Source organism: Pseudophryne corroboree, chromosome 3 (assembly GCF_028390025.1).
Source record: "Pseudophryne corroboree isolate aPseCor3 chromosome 3, aPseCor3.hap2, whole genome shotgun sequence".
NCBI lineage: Eukaryota > Metazoa > Chordata > Amphibia > Anura > Myobatrachidae > Pseudophryne > Pseudophryne corroboree.
Window position 1 is genome coordinate 737,872,019 of NC_086446.1, and position 22,262 is coordinate 737,894,280.

Consider the following 22,262-nt stretch of genomic DNA (forward strand, 5'->3'; position numbering starts at 1 on the left):
GTGTACATCCCCCTCCTCACAGATTATTAATTCGTCCCCACTGGAATCCACCATCTCAGGTCCCCGTGTACTTTCTGGAGGCAATTGCTGCTGGTGAATGTCTCCACGGAGGAATTGATTATAATTCATTTTAATGAACATCATCTTCTCCACATTTTCTGGAAGTAACCTCGTACGCCGATTGCTGACAAGGTGAGCGGCGGCACTAAACACTCTTTCGGAGTACACACTGGAGGGAGGGCAACTTAGGTAGAATAAAGCCAGTTTCTGCAAGGGCCTCCAAATTGCCTCTTTTTCCTGCCAGTATACGTACGGACTGTCTGACGTGCCTACTTGGATACGGTCACTCATATAATCCTCCACCATTCTTTCAATGGTGAGAGAATCATATGCAGTGACAGTAGACGACATGTCAGTAATCGTTGGCAGGTCCTTCAGTCCGGACCAGATGTCAGCACTCGCTCCAGACTGCCCTGCATCACCGCCAGCGGGTGGGCTCGGAATTCGTAGCCTTTTCCTCGCACCCCCAGTTGCGGGAGAATGTGAAGGAGGAGATGTTGACGGGTCACGTTCCGCTTAACTTGACAATTTTCTCACCAGCAGGTCTTTGAACCTCTGCAGACTTGTGTCTGCCGGAAAGAGAGATACAACGTATGTTTTAAATCTAGGATCGAGCACGGTGGCCAAAATGTAGTGCTCTGATTTCAACAGATTGACCACCCGTGAATCCTGGTTAAGCGAATGAAGGGCTCCATCCACAAGTCCCACATGCCTAGCGGAATCGCTCTGTTTTAGCTCCTCCTTCAATGTCTCCAGCTTCTTCTGCAAAAGCCTGATGAGGGGAATGACCTGACTCAGGCTGGCAGTGTCTGAACTGACTTCACGTGTGGCAAGTTCAAAAGGTTGCAGAACCTTGCACAACGTTGAAATCATTCTCCACTGCGCTTGAGTCAGGTGCATTCCACCTCCTTTGCCTATATCATGGCCAGATGTATAGGCTTGAATGGCCTTTTGCTGCTCCTCCATCCTCTGAAGCATATAGAGGGTTGAATTCCACCTCGTTACCACCTCTTGCTTCAGATGATGGCAGGGCAGGTTCAGGTGTTTTTGGTGGTGCTCCAGTCTTCTGTACGCGGTGCCTGTATGCCGAAAGTGGCCCGCGATTCTTCTGGCCACCGACAGCATCTCTTGCACGCCCCTGTCGTTTTTTAAATAATTCTGCACCACCAAATTCAAGGTATGTGCAAAACATGGGACGTGCTGGAATTTGCCCAGATGTAATGCACGCACAATATTGCTGGCGTTGTCCGATGCCACAAATCCCCAGGAGAGTCCAATTGGGGTAAGCCATTCTGCGATGATCTTCCTCAGTTGCCGTAAGAGGTTTTCAGCTGTGTGCGTATTCTGGAAAGCGGTGATACAAAGCGTAGCCTGCCTAGGAACGAGTTGGCGTTTGCGAGATGCTGCTACTGGTGCCGCCGCTGCTGTTCTTGCAGCGGGAGGCAATACATCTACCCAGTGGGCTGTCACAGTCATGTAGTCCTGAGTCTGCCCTGCTCCACTTGTCCACATGTCCGTGGTTAAGTGGACATTGGGTACAACTGCATTTTTTAGGACACTGGTGACTCTTTTTCTGAGGTCTGTGTACATTTTCGGTATCGCCTGCCTAGAGAAATGGAACCTAGATGGTATTTTGTACCGGGGACACAGTACCTCAATCAAGTCTATAGTTGGCTCTGAAGTAACGATGGATACCGGAACCACGTTTCTCACCGCCCAGGCTGCCAAGGCCTCAGTTATCCGCTTTGCAGCAGGATGACTGCTGTGATATTTCATCTTCCTCGCAAAGGACTGTTGGACAGTCAATTGCTTACTGGAAGTAGTACAAGTGGTCTTCCGACTTCCCCTCTGGGATGACGATCGACTCCCAGCAGCAACAACAGCAGCACCAGCAGCAGTAGGCGTTACACTCAAGGATGCATCGGAGGAATCCCAGGCAGGAGAGGACTCGTCAGACTTGCCAGTGACATGGCCTGCAGGACTATTGGCATTCCTGGGTAAGGAGGAAATTGACACTGAGGGAGTTGGTGGTGTGGTTTGCGGGAGCTTGGTTACAAGAGGAAGGGATTTACTGGTCAGTGGACTGCTTCCGCTGTCGCCCAAAGTTTTTGAACTTGTCACTGACTTATGATGAATGCGCTGCAGGTGACGTATAAGGGAGGATGTTCCGAGGTGGTTAACGTCCTTACCCCTACTTATTACAGCTTGACAAAGGCAACACACGGCTTGACACCTGTTGTCCGCATTTCTGTTGAAATAATTCCACACCGAAGAGCTGATTTTTTTGGTATTTTGACCAGGCATGTCAATGGCCATATTCCTCCCACGGACAACAGGTGTCTCCCCGGGTGCCTGACTTAAACAAACCACCTCACCATCAGAATCCTCCTTGTCAATTTCCTCCCCAGCGCCAGCAACACCCATATCCTCATCCTGGTGTACTTCAACACTGACCTCTTCAATCTGACTATCAGGAACTGGACTGCGGGTGCTCCTTCCAGCACTTGCAGGGGGCGTGCAAATGGTGGAAGGCGCAAGCTCTTCCCGTCCAGTGTTGGGAAGGTCAGGCATCGCAACCGACACAATTGGACTCTCCTTGGGGATTTGTGATTTCGAAGAACGCACAGTTCTTTGCTGTGCTTTTGCCAGCTTAAGTCTTTTCTTTTTTCTAGCGAGAGGATGAGTGCTTCCATCCTCATGTGAAGCTGAACCACTAGCCATGAACATAGGTCAGAGCCTCAGCCGTTCCTTGCCACTCCGTGTCGTAAATGGCATATTGGCAAGTTTACGCTTCTCCTCAGACGCTTTTAATTTTGATTTTTGGGTCATTTTACTGATCTTTTGTGTTTTGGATTTTACATGCTCTGTACTATGACATTGGGCATCGGCCTTGGCAGACGACGTTGATGGCATTTCATCGTCTCGGCCATGACTAGTGGCAGCAGCTTCAGCACGAGGTGGAAGTGGATCTTGATCTTTCCCTATTTTTTTAACCTCCACATTTTTGTTCTCCATATTTTAATGCGCACAACTAAAAGGCACCACAGGTATACAATGTAGATGGATGGATACTACTAGTATACTTATGGACGACGAGTGACGACACAGAGGTAGGTACAGCAGTGGCCTACCGTACTGCTATATACAGTATAATGGACCTGGTGGACACTGTCAGCAGACTGCGTTTATAGTATAAAAAAAAAGACACCACATGTATACAATGTAGATGGATGGATACTATAGTATACTTATGGACGACGAGTGACGACACAGAGGTAGGTACAGCAGTGGCCTACCGTACTGCTATATACAGTATAATGGACCTGGTGGACACTGTCAGCAGACTGCGTTTATAGTATAAAAAAAAAAGACACCACAGGTATACAATGTAGATGGATGGATACTATAGTATACTTATGGACGACGAGTGACGACACAGAGGTAGGTACAGCAGTGGCCTACCGTACTGCTATATACAGTGTAATGGACCTGGTGGACACTGTCAGCAGACTGCGTTTATAGTATAAAAAAAAAAGACACCACAGGTATACAATGTAGATGGATGGATACTATAGTATACTTATGGACGACGAGTGACGACACAGAGGTAGGTACAGCAGTGGCCTACCATACTGCTATATACAGTATAATGGACCTGGTAGACACTGTCAGCAGACTGCTAAACTAGTATAAAAAAAAGCCACCACAGGAGTGTTTTTCAGGCAGACAAACAGAGCTGGCCCTAACCAATATGATGCCCTAGGCAAGATTTTGGCTGGTGCCCCCTAGCACCACCGCTGGTTCTGCCTCTGACCTTGCACCTCTTTCCCAGCACCATCACCCCTCACCCATAGCAGTCGTTATTTTGGTGTTTGTACCCCCTATACTTTAAATAGGAACAGCTCGCACATTTGGCGCACAGCCCAAATGGGGGGGTGTTTTTGCTGACAAGGAGCATGGCCACACAATAGTAACCCCAATTCCAATTACGCCACACAGTACTGCAACTTTATTCACATTTGATCATGCGATAGTGTCCATAATTCATATTACATCCCACAGTAGTATCACTTTACCTTATAAACGTTACTCCTCACAGTAGAGCCCCTTATTCACATTACATCACACTGAATTGCTCCTTATTCACATTACACCACACCCTATTGCTCTTTATTCACATTAGACGACAGAGTAGTGCCCTTTCTATACGCAACGCCATATAGTAGAGCACCTTATACACAAAATGCCACACATTAGTAATGCATTTATACACACAATTCCACACAGTAATGCAGTAATATGAGACACCTTATTAATGTCCTTATAACCATAATGCGCCTTACACATTATGAGAACCTTTATTAATGCCCTTTTACACATAATGTCCCTTATACATATGCCGCACATTATTAATGCCCTTATACACATAATGACACACACAGTGCCACCTACACATTTGCTGCACATTATTAGTGCCCCTTTACACATAATGACACACATACAGTAGTACCCTGTTATACATATGCTGCACATTATTAATGCCCTTATACACATAATTACACACACAGTGCCCCTTACACATATGTTGCACATTAATGATGCATTTTTACATGACACACATAATGCTCCTTACACATATTCTGAACACTACTGCACAACCAACCCACTCACATGCACACAGCACTCACACTGCTACTAACACTGTGACCTCTGCCTCTGCTTGGATACAGATGTGTCCTCATAAATCTTGCCTCAATGATAACGTCGGGCACGTTTTTTTTTAATGAAAATGCATCTTATTTTCATTGCTATGTGGCTAGGATGCACAAGCAGCTTCTGCTGATTAAAATGATATGCAGCATGCCTATATACTGTGTGAGACTGTGGCTGTATCTGCACATGAAATGCTACACACAGAATATAGGCATGCCGCATATCATTTTAATCAGCAGAAGCTGCTGATGCCCCTAGGCATATCAAATGCCCTAGGCAATTGCCTAGTTTGCCTATACCTATGGCCGACTCTGCAGACAAACGTATACTGGTGGTCACTGTCAGCAAAACTGTGCACTGTACTCCTGCTATAACTGCTCCCCAGTCCCCACAATTAGGCAGTGTGAGCACTCAGCACAGATATATATCATGCAGCACACTGAGCACAGATATGGTATGGAGCGTTTTTTTCAGGCAGAGAACGGATAAAAAACTAGCAAAACTCTGCACTGTACTCCTCCTAACAGCTGCTCCCCAGTCCCCAATCCTCCCCACAATAAGCTAAGCAATCAGATCAACTGTGTAGTATACTATTAATAATTAACTATATAATCGGAGAGGACGCCAGCCACGTCCTCTCCCTATCAATCTCAATGCACGTGTGAAAATGGCGGCGACGCGCGGCTGCTTATATAGAATCCGAATCTCGCGAGAATCCGACAGCGGGATGATGACGTTCGGGCGCGCTCGGGTTAGCTGAGCAAGGCGGGAGGATCCGAATCTGCTCGGACCCGTGTAAAAAAAGGTAAAGCTCGGGTGGGTTCGGTTTCTCGGAAACCGAACCCGCTCATCACTAGTATAATATGGTGACATGTTGGATCTGCTGTAATGTATGTATAATATGGTGACATGTTGGAGCTGCTATAATGTATGTATAATGTGGTGACATGTTGGAGCTGCTATAATGTATGTATAATGTGGTGACATGCTGCAGCTGCTGTAATGTATGTATAATATGGTGACATGTTGGAGCTGCTGTAATGTATGTATAATATGGTGACATGTTGGAGCTGCTATAATGTATGTATAATGTGGTAACATGTTGGAGCTGCTGTAATGTATGTATAATATGGTGACATGCTGCAGCTGCTATAATGTATGTATAATATGGTGACATGCTGCAGCTGCTATAATGTATGTATAATATGGTAACATGTTGGAGCTGCTATAATGTATGTATAATGTGGTAACATGTTGGAGCTGCTGTAATGTATGTATAATATGGTGACATGTTGGAGCTGCTGTAATGTATGTATAATATGGTGACATGCTGCAGCTGCTATAATGTATGTATAATATGGTGACATGTTGGAGCTCCTATAATGTATGTATATAATGTGGTAACATGTTGGAGCTGCTAGAATGTATGTATAATGTGGTAACATGTTGGAGCTGCTATAATGTATGTATAATATGGTGACATGCTGCTGTAATGTATGTATAATATGGTGACATGCTGCTATAATGTATATATAATATGGTGACATGTTGGAGCTGCTATAATGTATGTATAATATGGTGACATGTTGGAGCTGCTATAATGTATGTATAATATGGTAACATGTTGGAGCTGCTGTAATGTATGTATAATGTGGTAACATGTTGGAGCTGCTGTAATGTATGTATAATATGGTGACATGTTGGAGCTGCTATAATGTATGTATATAATGTGGTAACATGTTGGAGCTGCTAGAATGTATGTATAATGTGGTAACATGTTGGAGCTGCTATAATGTATGTATAATATGGTGACATGCTGCTGTAATGTATGTATAATGTGGTGACATGCTGCTGTAATGTATGTATAATATGGTGACATGCTGCTATAATGTATATATAATATGGTGACATGTTGGAGCTGCTATAATGTATGTATAATATGGTGACATGTTGGAGCTGCTGTAATGTATGTATAATATGGCAACATGTTGGAGCTGCTGTAATGTATGTATAATGTGGTAACATGTTGGAGCTGCTGTAATGTATGTATAATGTGGTGACATGCTGCTGTAATGTATGTATAATATGGTGACATGTTGGAGCTGCTATAATGTATGTATAATATGGTGACATGTTGGAGCTGCTGTAATGTATGTATAATATGGTGACATGCTGCTATAATGTATATATAATATGGTGACATGTTGGAGCTGCTATAATGTATGTATAATATGGTGACATGTTGGAGCTGCTATAATGTATGGCGACATTCCACACACACGATTCTTAGTAAATTTCCATGTTGTATTGTTTTCTATTGAAACTTTGATAGTACTTGTGAGTTGGTTTGATTGGTTATTATTATTGGTTATTATTGGTACATTACTAATTTGCAGAACATTTTAAACAGAAATAACTGCCGTGTGTTTGTGCCGCTGCTCTGCTACTTAGTACAGCCAGCCAGCCAGCCTTTGGCCTATGTTGGTAAAGAATATTCTGAGCTGTGAGGTGGCCAAAATTCAGTGGAAATGACTGGAAATTAATGTTACAGAGGTAAAGAATACTGTAGAAACAAAATAAGGCCCAAATTATGTGATTTTAGCTGTTTATCAATGTAAAAAAATACAGATCCAAAATCAAAACCTGTGAGGGTTAATATAGATCTTAAACATGGGATTGGCGCACATCTCTAATATAAACAACAACAAAACAAAAGAGCTAATATAACTAGAAAAGGGAAATGTTATCAGTTAATGGAATCTGGTAAATATCCCTGGGTTCTTATGTTAGGCTCTAGAGATGTATAATGACCAGTAACCAGTTATACATGTAATTTATTCTTCTCTAGGAAGGGATCCCAGCAAGTATCGTCTTTTTCAGTCCATCCGGAGTGAAGTTCTGTCTCAAGATAATCCAGGAACTATCAAATGATCAACTAAACCAAATTAAGGTAAGCGGACCCCAGGGCAAATACTCACTGTTGGGCCCTGGCAGAAGCTAAACGTGACTGTGAAGCAAAGCACTGATTTAAAACTCATAGGGTGGAATTCAAATGTTTGAAAAGTCGGTTGGGTGTCTGTTTTTTCCTGTCTATTAGATAGGACACACTCCCAACTGACTTTTCAAACATTTGAGTCTCACCCATTAAGTTTTTAAAAAAGAAGAAAAAAAAGAGCTGTTTCCAGTTCTCCACCAGGCCCATAGTTACCAGGTGTACATCCGGCGTACTTATACCCAGATACACTAACCACCAACCAGGTCACAAGCAAAAAAGTGCACCAAGAAACCTTAAACATCCTAGTGACATTTGGTGGACCCCTTCATTCTAAGTAAAGCATTCGTTACCTCTAATACCAATAAATAATGACACAGAGACTTGAATTTGGCAGAAAAATTGCTAGCTATTTATTTGACCCTAACCATAGCAAACCTGTAAATGAAAACTTTGTTAAGATGCCGATTCAGCCGGCATATGATGGTAGAAAAAAGAACGGCTCTATTAAACTGACGCTAACCTTAAAATGCTAAAATCAAAACCATCCTAATTTAACTACAAACTATCAAAACTGTAATAGGTGCTAGCTCAACCCCCACAGTGACTTCCCACCCTGATGGGTGCCCATTCCGCTGCCTCCCGGTCGGGTGGTCGAGCGGCCAATAAGTCGATGGAGGTGAGTGCACCTAAACCAAATCAAACTGTAAATCACTACAGCTTACCATACAACTACAAACTGCCGTTCTTTTCCGCCAATAAATAGCCAATGATAAAACCAGCCAACAATTCAATGCCAAGGCACTCCGTGCCAGAACCTCTACCAACAGGGCGGGAGGGCGGGAAGGCAATTTCACCAACAAGAGAGAGACAAAATGCCTATCCTTCCCCATATATACTAACCCTCCCCTTTTTCCAAAGGGCTGTACTTTCCTTCCAGCTAGGTCCACCCCTCCCAAGATGTTTAACTCATTCCTTTCCTATGCTGTCAATTCTCTCTCCTAAACATCCTAGTGACATTTGGTGGACCCCTTCATTCTAAGTAAAGCATTCGTTACCTCTAATACCAATAAATAATGACACGGAGACTTGAATTTGGCAGAAAAATTGCTAGCTATTTATTTGACCCTAACCATAGCAAACCTGTAAATGAAAACTTTGTTAAGATGCCGATTCAGCCGGCATATGATGGTAGAAAAAAGAACGGCTCTATTAAACTGACGCTAACCTTAAAATGCTAAAATCAAAACCATCCTAATTTAACTACAAACTATCAAAACGGTAATAGGTGCTAGCTCAACCCCCACAGTGACTTCCCACCCTGATGGGTGCCCATTCCGCTGCCTCCTGGTCGGGTGGTCGAGCGGCCAATAAGTCGATGGAGGTGAGTGCACCTAAACCAAATCAAACTGTAAATCACTACAGCTTACCATACAACTACAAACTGCCGTTCTTTTCCGCCAACAGCGAAAGACTCCTTCCCAGAGTCTTCGCACCGCCACCATAACCTCACCCTAACTCTTGCAACACTAGGAACAGATCCTCCAGGAAAAGCATCATCCCCTCATTGGATAGATGCACACCATCAGGCCGAAAAAGGTGACTGTCTCTGAACCGAATCCTAGGGTGGCGAACCACTTGGCCTCCGTGGGACAACACCCACTTCGCCACCGCCCCATTCACCTTCTGCCTGGCCTCCTCAATTTCGCGACCGTCCGCCACACCTTGCCAACTCAACCTTGGCACCATCAAGGAGAACACCAATACACAATTGGTCCATGCTGCGGCCAAACTTGCCAGATCCTGTATCATGGCCCACCGCATCTCCAAAGAAGTCCTCTTCCCCAGGTCATTGCCACCTAAATGGACAACCAACACCCTAGGGCTCCATGCTTGCTGGCCTGACTCACTAGTCTACTTCTCAACTCCGTCCACATCATCCCTTGCCAACCAAGCCAACGAACTCCTCGAGCCCTAGGAAACATCTGTGCCCCCTCCGAGGCAAAAACTGGGCGGCCCAGTACACATAAGAGTGGCCAACCACCCAAATAGGCAAGTCATCTTCCAACCAACCTGAAGAGGAGAAAAAGGGGGTAAAAGTGGTTACTAATCATCTATACCATTGTTTAATTTACTGCATTAACCTGAAGGATCTGCCAAAAAGAAAAATTTTGTTTCCGTACATTGCAGCAGTCTCGGCCTAGCCGATCTGCACGAGCTTCCAGCCAATTTGAAGCAGAACATGAACACACAAATGGGAAAGATGAAAACAAAATTAAGAAAATAAACAAAAAGGGGGGGGGGTGTAAAAAAGGGGTAAAACATGTAATAACTCAGCTGGAGGTGAAAGCGTAAAGACCTGCTGAGGGACTCTGATTAGAACAGATTAGCCGAATTGTGGATTAGAATTCAGTCCGTCAAGTCAGGCAAAAATCGCAAAATAACTCCAGACCCCCGCTGCCGGCTCAAGCCCGCAACGGCGAGTAGCTAATCCCTGAGTAGGATAAAAACGGGTAGACAGACAAACGCATGACACCATAACGTACTGAACTGTAACAACATGATTAAACAACTGTAATTGAGCAAAAAGTACGCGCGAGCCAACATCTCATGCAACGGGGCGAATATACCGTCTGTAACTTGACGACTTCCATCGCCCCACTGCCTGGATCTCAGCCATGAAACATCCCGCCGCCGCAGCCCCTATGCGGAAGGAATGCGTCCCGAACGCAGCGGGTGGGAGGCCCAAGCTTGCAAAACATCGACCCAGCATCCAATGAAATTGATACTTCGTCATCGGCAGCCCGTCATAATGCAGCAGCCATGACCCCCGACTGTCGGGCCGTACTGCCTCATACTGCACTGCCAAACTTACTGGGCAAATGCTCTCCTCAAGTGCCGGAACCAAGGTGACCCATCGACCTCTCCCCACCTGGTCCGCCTTTGCGCGACGCAATCTGCAGAGCAAGGACCTCTCACCCACCACCACGTCCCCGACAAGCATGCGCGAATCTGCTCGCTTAGAAGGCGCTACCAATTCCGAAACCCTAAAGGCCCCGTGGTAAGCCATTGAGAACGCCAAACTGAACAACAGCGACTCAAATATGGACGACGCGACACCTCCAACCGCCTTGATGACAGCCGGCAACAAGGCCGCATCAATGGGCCGCCTCCTGTCAGGCGGCGTCGGCGCGACTCGCGCCCATCCTTTCATCGCCGTCAGCAGAATCCCACTCTTAGTCACGTCGGGGACGCCCTTTATTTTGCTGAAAACTAAATCCCAGCCAAGTATCGGGATACCACCGCTCTGGACCTACCCGAAACAATACAGCTGCCAAATAAAAGAAAGCATCATCCGATGCCCGCTCTTACCTTGTGAATTTCATCCTTGAACAAACTCCTCCCATTCGCTCCAAGCTTGCCTGTAAGCCTTAAGCGTGGTTGGCGCGACTGACCGCAACGCTAGACCCTCCAGTCCGGCCCGATCACCTGCCAAACATAACCGGGACAATGAAAACCATGCTCGTCGGCCTCGGGTGCCAACAAACAAAACCTTTCCCACTGCCCTCGTGACAACGCGTCAGCAATTCCGTTCTCCAGCCCTGGCACATGCTGCGCGCGGAACCACGCGTTCCGACGTAGGCATGTCAACAGCAACTGCCCCAGCACCTGCAGAACCACCAGCGACTTCGCGCTCTGTTTATTTATCGCATGCACCACGCCCAGATTGTCACATCTAAACAAGATGCTGCGATGGGCCAGGCGATCGCCCCAGACCTCCAGCGCCATCATAATGGGGAAAAGCTCAAGAAGCAGAAGGTCCTTAGTTAAACCTTCGCTACGCCATTCCGCCGGCCACGAGGCCGCGCACCAAGATCCCTCCAGATAGCAACCGAATCCAGCTGCCCCCGCTGCATTGGTGAACAGCTGCAACCTAGCGCTGTCCACCGTTGGGGCCTGCCATATACACACCCCGTTGAAGTCCTACAGGAACGAGGCCCCTACGGCCAATCCCTCTTAATCTCTGAGGACAAACGCACTAAATGGTGTGGTCTGGCACACCCCGCAGTTGCCCTTTCTAGCTTCCAGCAGAAACCCCGCCCATCGGGATTACCCGACAAGCAAAGTTCAACATGCCCAGCAAGGATTGCGCCTGCCGCAGTTTTACCTTGCGCCACCCCTCGAACCGGCAAATGGCGTCGCGGAGCTTGACCACTTTGTCTCTAGGCAGACGGCACGATCCCGCCACCGTGTCAATCTCGATCCCCAAAATTGACAAACAGGAGACCGGCCCCTCTGTTTTATCTTCGGCCACGGGAACTCCGAAGTGACAAAACAGAGCTCGGATGCTGAAAAGCAAGTCGCCGCATCGCGGTGAGTTAGCTGGTCCCGTACACAGGAAGTCATCGAGGTAATGGCGCGACCCCATGACCTCCCGACGAAGACTCCACGCACAATGTAGAAATGTGCTAAATCGTTCGAAACATGAGCATGAAACGGAACATCCCATCGGCAAGCATTTGTCGATGAAATATTCCGTTCCAATCCGGAAACCCATAAAGCGAAATGACTCCGGATGTAGCGGCAGCAACCGAAAAGCGGACTCAACGTAAATCTTAGCCATGAAGGCCCCAGCACCGTAGCTGCAGGCCAGCTCCTACGCCTCGTCAAACGATTGATACCCCACCGAGCGATGAGCCGGTGGTATCGCGTCGTTGACCGACGCCCCCGACGGGTAAGAAAAATGCTGGATAAGCCTAAAAGCGCCTGGAGTCTTCTTGGGAACCACACCCACTGGGGAGATGACTAAGCCTTCCACCGGGGTTGATGGAAACGGCCCCTCCATCCTGCCCAGCCTGACCTCCTTGTCTACCTTCTCCCGCAGTACCAAAGGCAAGGCACGAGCAGACTGGAGGTTCCTTTGGGCCCTCGCCGTAACCTCGCTCGCAACAGGCAAGCGAAAACCAAAACGCAAACCTGAAAACAAAAATAACGCGTCGGCCCTATTTGGATACCAATCCAACCCCCTGCCCATTGTATCCAAATTAATTGGCGTTGGCGCTCTGCGGAGTGCTCCCGCTCGCGGCCGATCTTGGGTAAGTTTGCTTACCCCGGGTACCTTGACGACTACCTTTGAAGCAGGAGGAGGCCGGGTGGGAACCGCCACATTGCAGGCATGAGTGTCAAATCCGACACTGCTTGCCAAAGGAACATGTCGCGTTGTTAAACGCGAAGCATTTTCCCTTTGTGGCGGCCTGTCCCCCTGCACGGACGGCAGACCTACCTGGCTTTGCCGATCCGCTGTCCGCGCCGGGCCCCTGGGCGGACGACCCTGCGCGGAGCCCGTCCGCCCCCGCGTTCCGGGGCTCCTTGCTCTGTTGCGAGGCCCGAGTGACCTTGAGCCAGACTTCCACGTCCTTAAAACCCAAAGTCCATCACCTGTAATCCGTCCTGCTTCTCCCGGAACTCCTAATCATATCTACGCCATTCAGTGCCCGACGACGTGCGTTGCATATCATGTACGAGATGCAGATACCGAATAATATTCACGTGCTCGTCCGGCCTATCTTCTAGGTAACAAGCCGCGAAGACCCAAAACCAGCCAGCCAGTTATCGAAGGTACGGAAGGCCTCGGCCCCGATGCCCTTCTTTGCTGCCGCCGCTTTAAAGTCCTTCTTCGCGTCTTTTGTCAAGACGACACATCGACCTAGTCCCCCCTGCGAATCTTTCTGCGGCAGCTGTCCCATAGCCCCCACATAACGGCAGTGTATTCGCAGCGAACTACACCGGGCAGGTCGCGTCGCTTCTTGGCCCTGCGAGCGTCCTTGCCAAGCCGCCTTCACCTCTTCCGCCTCGCCTGCCGCCCCGCCGCCCTCTTGGGGAATTTTGTCGCGCGTTTCTTCGCCCTAGTCGTGCTACTGACTTCGGACGCTTGCAACGGCAGGGGGGAAGAAGAGGAGGAAGAGGAAGAAGAAGAAGAGGAGCTGCGGGAACTCGATCGCGTGCAAGAGCCCGACCCCAACTGCTCCGTCTCACCTGATGCCGTCGACTGCTCAGATCCGGAATCCTCCGGCATGACAGAACCGACATCCTCATCTTCCGACTCCGTCATCTCCGCATCTCCGCGCTCACCTGAAGGAGAAAAAGGGGAAGAGGGCCCAAACAGCAGTCGCGGCGCGCGCCTCGCACCCCGGGGGGCAGGCGTTTCCTCTAAAAGCTCCCACTCGCCCCGCCCGGGCTGCTGATGGAGTTGCGTCGCGGCCACTCCTAGCTCGCGGCAGGCGCGAGCAACCCGCTGGGCTGCAGACATTGCGCGCGAACTGGAGCCGCCGCACCGGAACCGCTTGCCAACTCTGGGGCCGCGCCAGCGGCCCCAGCGCCGACACAACCGCTGCCAGGGCCGACGCCAGCGTACCGGGAGGGTCAGTACCACCCCAGGACGTGGCGCCGACCCCCGCGGGCTCCCGGGCCGGCGGCGGCGTGCGCCGATCCACCCGGCGCCCAAGAGTTGTCCCACGGTGCCCCGCTGCCTGGCGCCCAGATGGCCCAGGCGGGGAACCGCCTGCGCCCCTGAGGTGCCGTGGTCCGGTCCCCCGCCCGGAACCTCCGGCACCTGCAGCCTGGCCTGTGCCATGCCTTTGGTAATTCCCTGGGGGCACCCACCCCCCGCCAGGCTGGAGCTACCTCCGCCTGCCGGGTGGCCCCCGCGTCGGGAGATATCACTTACCCCCTGCTTATACCTGGTTGATCGCTGCCCCTCCTCCTCCCCCCCCCCGACCCTCGCCGGGTTCCGGCTGAAGGGGAGAGGGATGGGGAGACGAGGAGGCCTGCTGCGCGCACTCGTGCGTGAGCGACGCTGCCTGAGGCGAGCGTGGGCGCGCGTCCCACTGCCTCCCGCCCGCGATCCTCCGGCAGGGACCTCCGAAACTTCCGCCGGGCGAGGCCCCGCGACAGGCTTTGCTCGGCTAAACAATGTCTCCCGCCCGGCTCCCCCCCCCTGCCTGACACCACCACTCGGCCTCGGCAAGGGGGGCGTAGTCGGAGCCGATTGCGGCTCCACGGAAAGGCGCCCGGCGCGGCGCGCATGCGCGCGCCCGTGGGCACTGGCCACCAATGTCTCCTCCGCAGTATTCGGAGGTGAGGGCTGCTGCCCTATCACCTCCGGGCGACCCGGCGAAGCCCCCGGCCCACCCCGCCGCCCGTGCCCAGACGGCAACGCCGCCCTGGCCTCAAGCGGCGAGGCCGACCCGTCCCGCTTGCCTTCCCGCACCTGTGGAGGTCCCAGGGGACGGGCCCCGTCCCCCAGGCCAGCCACCCCGTCTTCGGGCCCAGCCCCACCGCCGGACATGCGGTATCGGGCTGGGGTCCCAGCTGACCGACGAGGACGGGAAGACATTGCTAAAGGAGTATTGTAAGTGCTGCCCTATAATAAAACTTTGGGGAATATTCTGCACTGCAGCACTCACCCAGCACAAGGCAATTTCACCAACAAGAGAGAGACAAAATGCCTATCCTTCCCTATATATACTAACCCTCCCCTTTTTCCAAAGGGCTGTACTTTCCTTCCAGCTAGGTCCACCCCTCCCAAGATGTTTAACTCATTCCTTTCCTATGCTGTCAATTCTCTCTCCTTAGTAGTGCAGCCTACATCTACATTTACACTCTCTACAAGTGTAATCTGAGACCGGGATACCGACGCCGGAATCCCAACAGCAACAATGCCGGCAGCCGGAATCCCAGCGCACTATGACTATTCCCACTTGCGGGGGGTCCACAACACCCACAGAGTGGGAATATATCCTGTGACGAGTGCAGCGAGCCACCGATCCCGCAAGGGGATTCTTTGCACTCCACCCCGCTGTCGGCGTTCTGGTGGGTGGGATGTTGCCGTCAGGATATTGACAGCAGGCATCCAGTCCGCTGGTAAATCATACTGAATCCCTGAGACCAACTCCACTTTATGGGGGTATATTTACTAAAGTTTATAGAAGTGGAGATGTTGCCAATAGCAACCAATCAGATTCTAGCTGTAATCTTATTATCTTGATTGGTTGCTATAGGCAACAGCTTCACTTCTATAAACTCACACTTTAGTAAATATACTCCGTAGACATTGTCGTACAATAATTTATTTATGTATTGCTGCCATGATCAGAAATAATGTGCTTATTTTTCTGAAATAAAGCTGACTGACATCAAGCAATGGCGTAACAGAGCACCGGAGAACCCTATGCCGGCCCCACCCACTAAGCACATGACATCATGATGTTACGCTGAGGGGGCGGGCCAACAGCACAGGGAAGAGCCTGAGGATGCACCAAGTGGTTGCACAGACTGCAGGGTGCAAAGGACATTCCGGGGTGCAATGCAGCAGTGATTGGCACCCTGCTAGCCAGAAGCGATGGCTGTGGGGCAGTAACGGTGATGCCTCCTGAGCCCTGCATGCATCCCCCTAGTTACAGCCCTGACATCAAACACACCATCCTCAAATCAGGGAGTGACTGTAGGGAAATACTTAGTACATTTTGTGCCCTCTACTGTAAATGGTGATAATTAACAAAAAAAATAAAATCTAGAATTCACAGAGGAATTCCAGCTGCGACCATATTTCCCCCCGAACCCCCTTCCTTGCTTGAGGGCTTTTGTGCAGGTGTTGTATAGATGATGCTTATATGGAGAAAAGATGAGTAGACCCATCTGTTTAAATATCAGCCATATATTGGACAATATAAAGATTTCAAGCCTTGCAGCTGGAGCTAGCCCCTTAGCTAGGATCTTACATGTGAATTCTTGTATAATTGCCCCGATGTTACTGTTCTTATGTTCTCAAAGCTTAACACGAGCGTTCCATTCCTCAATATAGAGATCCTGCAGCTGAACGCTGAGCTGGTGATATCACTAAGCTACATGTTAGAAGAATATCATGTACTGGGGTTTATGTGTAGACAGCCGGAGAGCCAAATAACATTTTGACGTGAGCTTTGGGACCCATTTATTGTTTTTTAATGGTTTATTTTTCTTTAATTAATTTTGCTTTTTGGTAGGATAAGTTCTGTATATTAAGCAGTGCCGTAACTAGACATTTTAGCGCTGTGTGCAAGAAATAGCATCGGCGCCCCCCCCCAATCAATCACACACCGCAAGTTACGGGCATCAAAAAATAGGGGTGTGGCTTCACGGAGCATCTATTAGTTATATAACACCGTACGGTAGCACCCTTTACTCACACTACACCGCACAGTAGCGTCTGTTACTCAAATCACTCTGCACGGTGGCGCCCATTAGTCACATTACACAACAAGGTAGCATCCATTAGTCACATTACAACACACAGTGGCACCCATTAGTCACATTACACCACACAGTAGCGTCCATTAGTCACGTTACGCAGAGCGGTGGCATCCATTAGTCGCAATACACAGTGCGATAGTTTCGGTCAATCACATTACACAGCGCGGTAGCGTCCATAAGTCACATTACACAGCATGGCAGCGTCTGTCGGGCACATTACACAGCACGGTAGCCGGGTAGTGTCCATCAGCCACATTACATAGCGCGGTAGCCAGGTAGCGTCCATCGGCCACATTATACAGCACAGTAGCGTCCATCGGCCACATTATACAGCATGGCAGCGTCCGATAGTCACAGACAGTAGTACATATATATATATATATATACACACACACACACACACACACACATATATATGCACATACATACATATATATATATATATATATATATATATATATATACACACACACACACATACATATATAATAAGAATTTACTTACCGATAATTCTATTTCTCGTAGTCCGTAGTGGATGCTGGGGACTCCGTAAGGACCATGGGGAATAGCGGCTCCGCAGGAGACTGGGCACAAAAGTAAAGCTTTAGAACTACCTGGTGTGCACTGGCTCCTCCCCCTATGACCCTCCTCCAAGCCTCAGTTAGGATACTGTGCCCGGACGAGCGTACACAATAAGGAAGGATTTTGAATCCCGGGTAAGACTCATACCAGCCACACCAATCACACCGTACAACTCGTGATCTAAACCCAGTTAACAGCATGATAACAGAGGAGCCTCTAGAAAAGATGGCTCACTACAGCAATAACCCGATTTTTTGGTAACAATAACTATGTACCAGTATTGCAGACAATCCGCACTTGGGATGGGCGCCCAGCATCCACTACGGACTACGAGAAATAGAATTATCGGTAAGTAAATTCTTATTTTCTCTAACGTCCTAAGTGGATGCTGGGGACTCCGTAAGGACCATGGGGATTATACCAAAGCTCCCAAACGGGCGGGAGAGTGCGGATGACTCTGCAGCACCAAATGAGAGAACTCCAGGTACTCCTCAGCCAGGGTATCAATTTTGTAGAATTTTACAAACGTATTTGCTCCTGACCAAGTAGCTGCTCGGCAAAGTTGTAAAGCCGAGACCCCTCGGGCAGCCGCCCAAGATGAGCCCATCTTCCTTGTGGAGTGGGCATTTATAGATTTTTGGCTGTGGCAGGCCTGCCACAGAATGTGCAAGCTGAATTGTACTACAATTCCAACGAGCAATAGTCTGCTTAGAAGCAGGAGCACCCAGCTTGTTGGGTGCATACAGGATAAACAGCGAGTCAGATTTTCTGACTCCAGCCGTCCTGGAAACATATATTTTCAGGGCCCTGATAACGTCTAGCAACTTGGAGTCCTCCAAGTCCCTAGTAGCCGCAGGCACCACAATAGGTTGGTTCAGGTGAAACGCTGAAACCACCTTAGGGAGAAACTGAGGACGAGTCCTCAATTCCGCCCTGTCCGAATGGAAAATCAGATAAGGGCTTTTACAGGATAAAGCCGCCAATTCTGACACGCGCCTGGCCCAGGCCAGGGCCAACAGCATGACCACTTTCCATGTGAGATATTTTAACTCCACAGATTTAAGTGGTTCAAACCAATGTGACTTTTGGAACCCAAAAACTACATTGAGATCTCAAGGTGCCACTGGAGGCACAAAAGGAGGCTGTATATGCAGTACCCCTTTTACAACGTCTGAACTTCAGGGACTGAAGCTAGTTCTTTTTGGAAGAAAATTGACAGGGCCGAAATTTGAACCTTAATGGACCCCAATTTCAGGCCCATAGACACTCCTGTTTGCAGGAAATGTAGGAATCGACCCAGTTGAATTTCCTCCGTCGGGCCTTACTGGCCTCGCACCACGCAACATATTTTCGCCAAATGCGGTGATAATGTTTTGCGGTTACATCCTTCCTGGCTTTGATCAGGATAGGGATGACTTCATCCGGAATGCCTTTTTTCCTTCAGGATCCGGCGTTCAACCGCCATGCCGTCGAACGCAGCCGTGGTAAGTCTTGGAACAGACAGGGTCCTTGCTGGAGCAGGTCCCTTCTTAGAGGTAGAGGCCACGGATCCTCCGTGAGCATCTCTTGAAGTTCCGGTTACCAAGTCCTTCTTGGCCAATCCGGAGCCACGAATATAGTGCTTACTCCTCTCCATCTTATCAATCTCAGTACCTTGGGTATGAGAGGCAGATGAGGGAACACATACACTGACTGGTACACCCACGGTGTTACCAGAGCGTCTACAGCTATTGCCTGAGGGTCCCTTGACCTGGCGCAATACCTGTCGAGTTTTTCCCAACGGTTTATAATCATGTGGAAGACTTCTGGGTGAAGTCCCCACTCTCCCGGGTGGAGGTCGTATCTGCTGAGGAAGTCTGCTTCCCAGTTGTCCACTCCCGGAATTGCTGACAGTGCTATCACATGATTTTCCGCCCAGCGAAGAATCCTTGCAGCTTCTGCCATTGCCCTCCTGCTTCTTGTGCCACCCTGTCTGTTTACGTGGGTGACTGCCGTGATGTTGTCCGACTGGATCAACCCCGGCTGACCTTGAAGCAGAGGTCTTGCTAAGCTTAGAGCATTGTAAATGGCCCTTAGCTTCAGGATATTTATGTGAAGTGATGTCTCCAGGCTTGACCATAAGCCCTGGAAATTCCTTCCCTGTGTGACTGCCCCCCCAGCCTCGCAGGCTGGCATCCGTGGTCACCAGGACCCAGTCCTGAATGCCGAATCTGCGGCCCTCTAGAAGATGAGCACACTGCAACCACCACAGGAGAGACACCCTTGTCCTTGGTGACAGGGTTATCCGCTGATGCATCTGAAGATGCGACCCGGACCATTTGTCCAGCAGGTCCCACTGGAAACTTCTTGCGTGGAATCTGCCGAATGGGATTGCTTCGTAGGAAGCCACCATTTTTCCCAGAACCCTTTCATTGATGTACTGAGACTTGACTCGGTTATAGGAGGTTCCCGACTAGCTCGGATAACTCCTTGACTTTCTCCTCCGAGAGAAACACCTTTTTCTGGACTGTGTCCAGGATCATCCCCTAGGAACAGAAGACGAGTCGTCGGAATCAGCTGCGATTTTGGAATATTGAGAATCCAATCGTGCTGCCGCAACACTACCTGAGATAGTGCTACACCGACCTCCAACTGTTCCCTGGATCTTACCCTTATCAGGGAATCGTCCAAGTAAGGGATAACTAAAATTCCCTTCCTTCGAAGTAGTATCATCATTTCGGCCATTACCTTGGTAAAGACCCGGGGTGCCGTGGACCATCCATACGGCAGCGTCTGAACTGATAGTGACAGTTCTGTACCACAAACCTGAGGTACCCTTGGTGAGAAAGGTAAATTGGGACATGAAGGTAAGCATCCTTGATGTCCCGAGACATCATGTAGTCCCCTTCTTCCAGGTTCGCAATCACTGCTCTGAGTGACTGAATCTTGAATTTGAACCTCCGTATGTAAGTGTTCAAGATTTTAGATTTAGAATCGGTCTCACCGAGCCGTCCGGCTTCGGTACCACCACAGTGTGGAATAATACCCTGTTCCCTGTTGCAGGAGGGGTACCTTGATTATCACCTGCTGGGAATACAGCTTGTGAATGGCTTCCAAAACTGCCTCCCTGTCAGAGGGAGACATCGGTAAAGCCGACTTTAGGAAACGGCGAGGGGGAGACGTCTCGAATTCCAATTTGTACCCCTGAGATATCCCTTGAAGGATCCAGGGGTCTACTTGCGAGTGAGCCCACTGCGCGCTGAAATTCATTGAGACGGGCCCCCACCGTGCCTGATTCTGCTTGTAAAGCCCCAGCGTCATACTGAGGGCTTGGCAGAGGCGGGAGAGGGCTTCTGTTCCTGGGAACTGGCTGATTTCTGCAGCCTTTTTTCCTCTCCCTCTGTCACGGGGCAGAAATGAGGAACCTTTTGCCCGCTTGCCCACGAAAAGACTGCGCCTGATAATACGGCGTCTTCTTATATTGAGAGGCGACCTGGGGTACAAACGTGGATTTCCCAGCTGTTGACGTGGCCACCAGGTCTGAAAGACCGACCCCAAATAACTCCTCCCTTTAATAAGGCAATACTTCCAAATGCCGTTTGGAATCCGCATCACCTGACCACTGTCGTGTCCATAACCCTCTACTGGCAGAAATGGACAACGCACTTAGACTTGATGCCAGTCGGCAAATATTCCGCTGTGCATCACGCATATATAGAAATGCATCTTTTAAATGTTCTATAGGCAATAATATACTGTCCCTATCTAGGGTATCAATATTTTCAGTCAGGGAATCCGACCACACCAACCCAGCACTGCACATCCAGGCTGAGGCGATTGCTGGTCGCAGTATAACACCAGTATGTGTGTAAATACATTTTAGGATACCCTCCTGCTTTCTATCAGCAGGATCCTTAAGGGCGGCCATCTCAGGAGAGGGTAGAGCCCTTGTTCTTACAAGCGTGTGAGCGCTTTATCCACCCTAGGGGATGTCATCACACACCTCATTTAATTTCTCAGATTCAGGAAAACTACAGGTAGTTTTTCCTCACCGAAAATAATACCCCTTTTTGGTGGTACTCGTATTATCAGAAATGTGTAAAACATTTTTCATTGCCTCAATCATGTAACGTGTGGCCCTACTGGAAGTCACATTTGTCTCTTCACCGTCGACACTGGAGTCAGTATCCGTGTCGGCGTCTATATCTGCCATCTGAGGTAACGGGCGCTTTAGAGCCCCTGACGGCCTATGAGACGTCTGGACAGGCACAAGCTGAGTAGCCGGCTGTCTTATGTCAACCACTGTCTTTTATACAGAGCTGACACTGTCACGTAATTCCTTCCAACAGTTCATCCACTCAGGTGTCGACCCCCTAGGGGGTGACATCACTATTACAGGCAATCTGCTCCGTCTCCACATCATTTTTCTCCTCATACATGTCGACACAAACGTACCGACACACAGCACACACACAGGGAATGCTCTGATAGAGGACAGGACCCCACTAGCCCTTTGGGGAGACAGAGGGAGAGTTTGCCAGCACACACCAGAGCGCTATATATATATACAGGGATAACCTTATATAAGTGTTTTTCCCCTTATAGCTGCTGTATCTTTAATACTGCGCCTAATTAGTGCCCCCCA

At 49.1% G+C, this 22,262-nt stretch overlaps 1 protein-coding gene across 4 annotated transcripts in view; it reads left to right on the forward strand.

The window, feature by feature from the left end:
* Positions 1-22,262, forward strand: part of UROS (uroporphyrinogen III synthase) — a 184,172-nt gene that overhangs the window by 157,194 nt on the left and 4,716 nt on the right. For all 4 annotated transcript variants that reach the window (XM_063962238.1, XM_063962239.1, XM_063962240.1 and 1 more), the window contains exon 9: positions 7,622-7,723. In XM_063962238.1, coding sequence (XP_063818308.1) covers positions 7,622-7,723 — 102 coding nt within the window. The remainder of the gene's footprint in view (positions 1-7,621; positions 7,724-22,262) is intronic.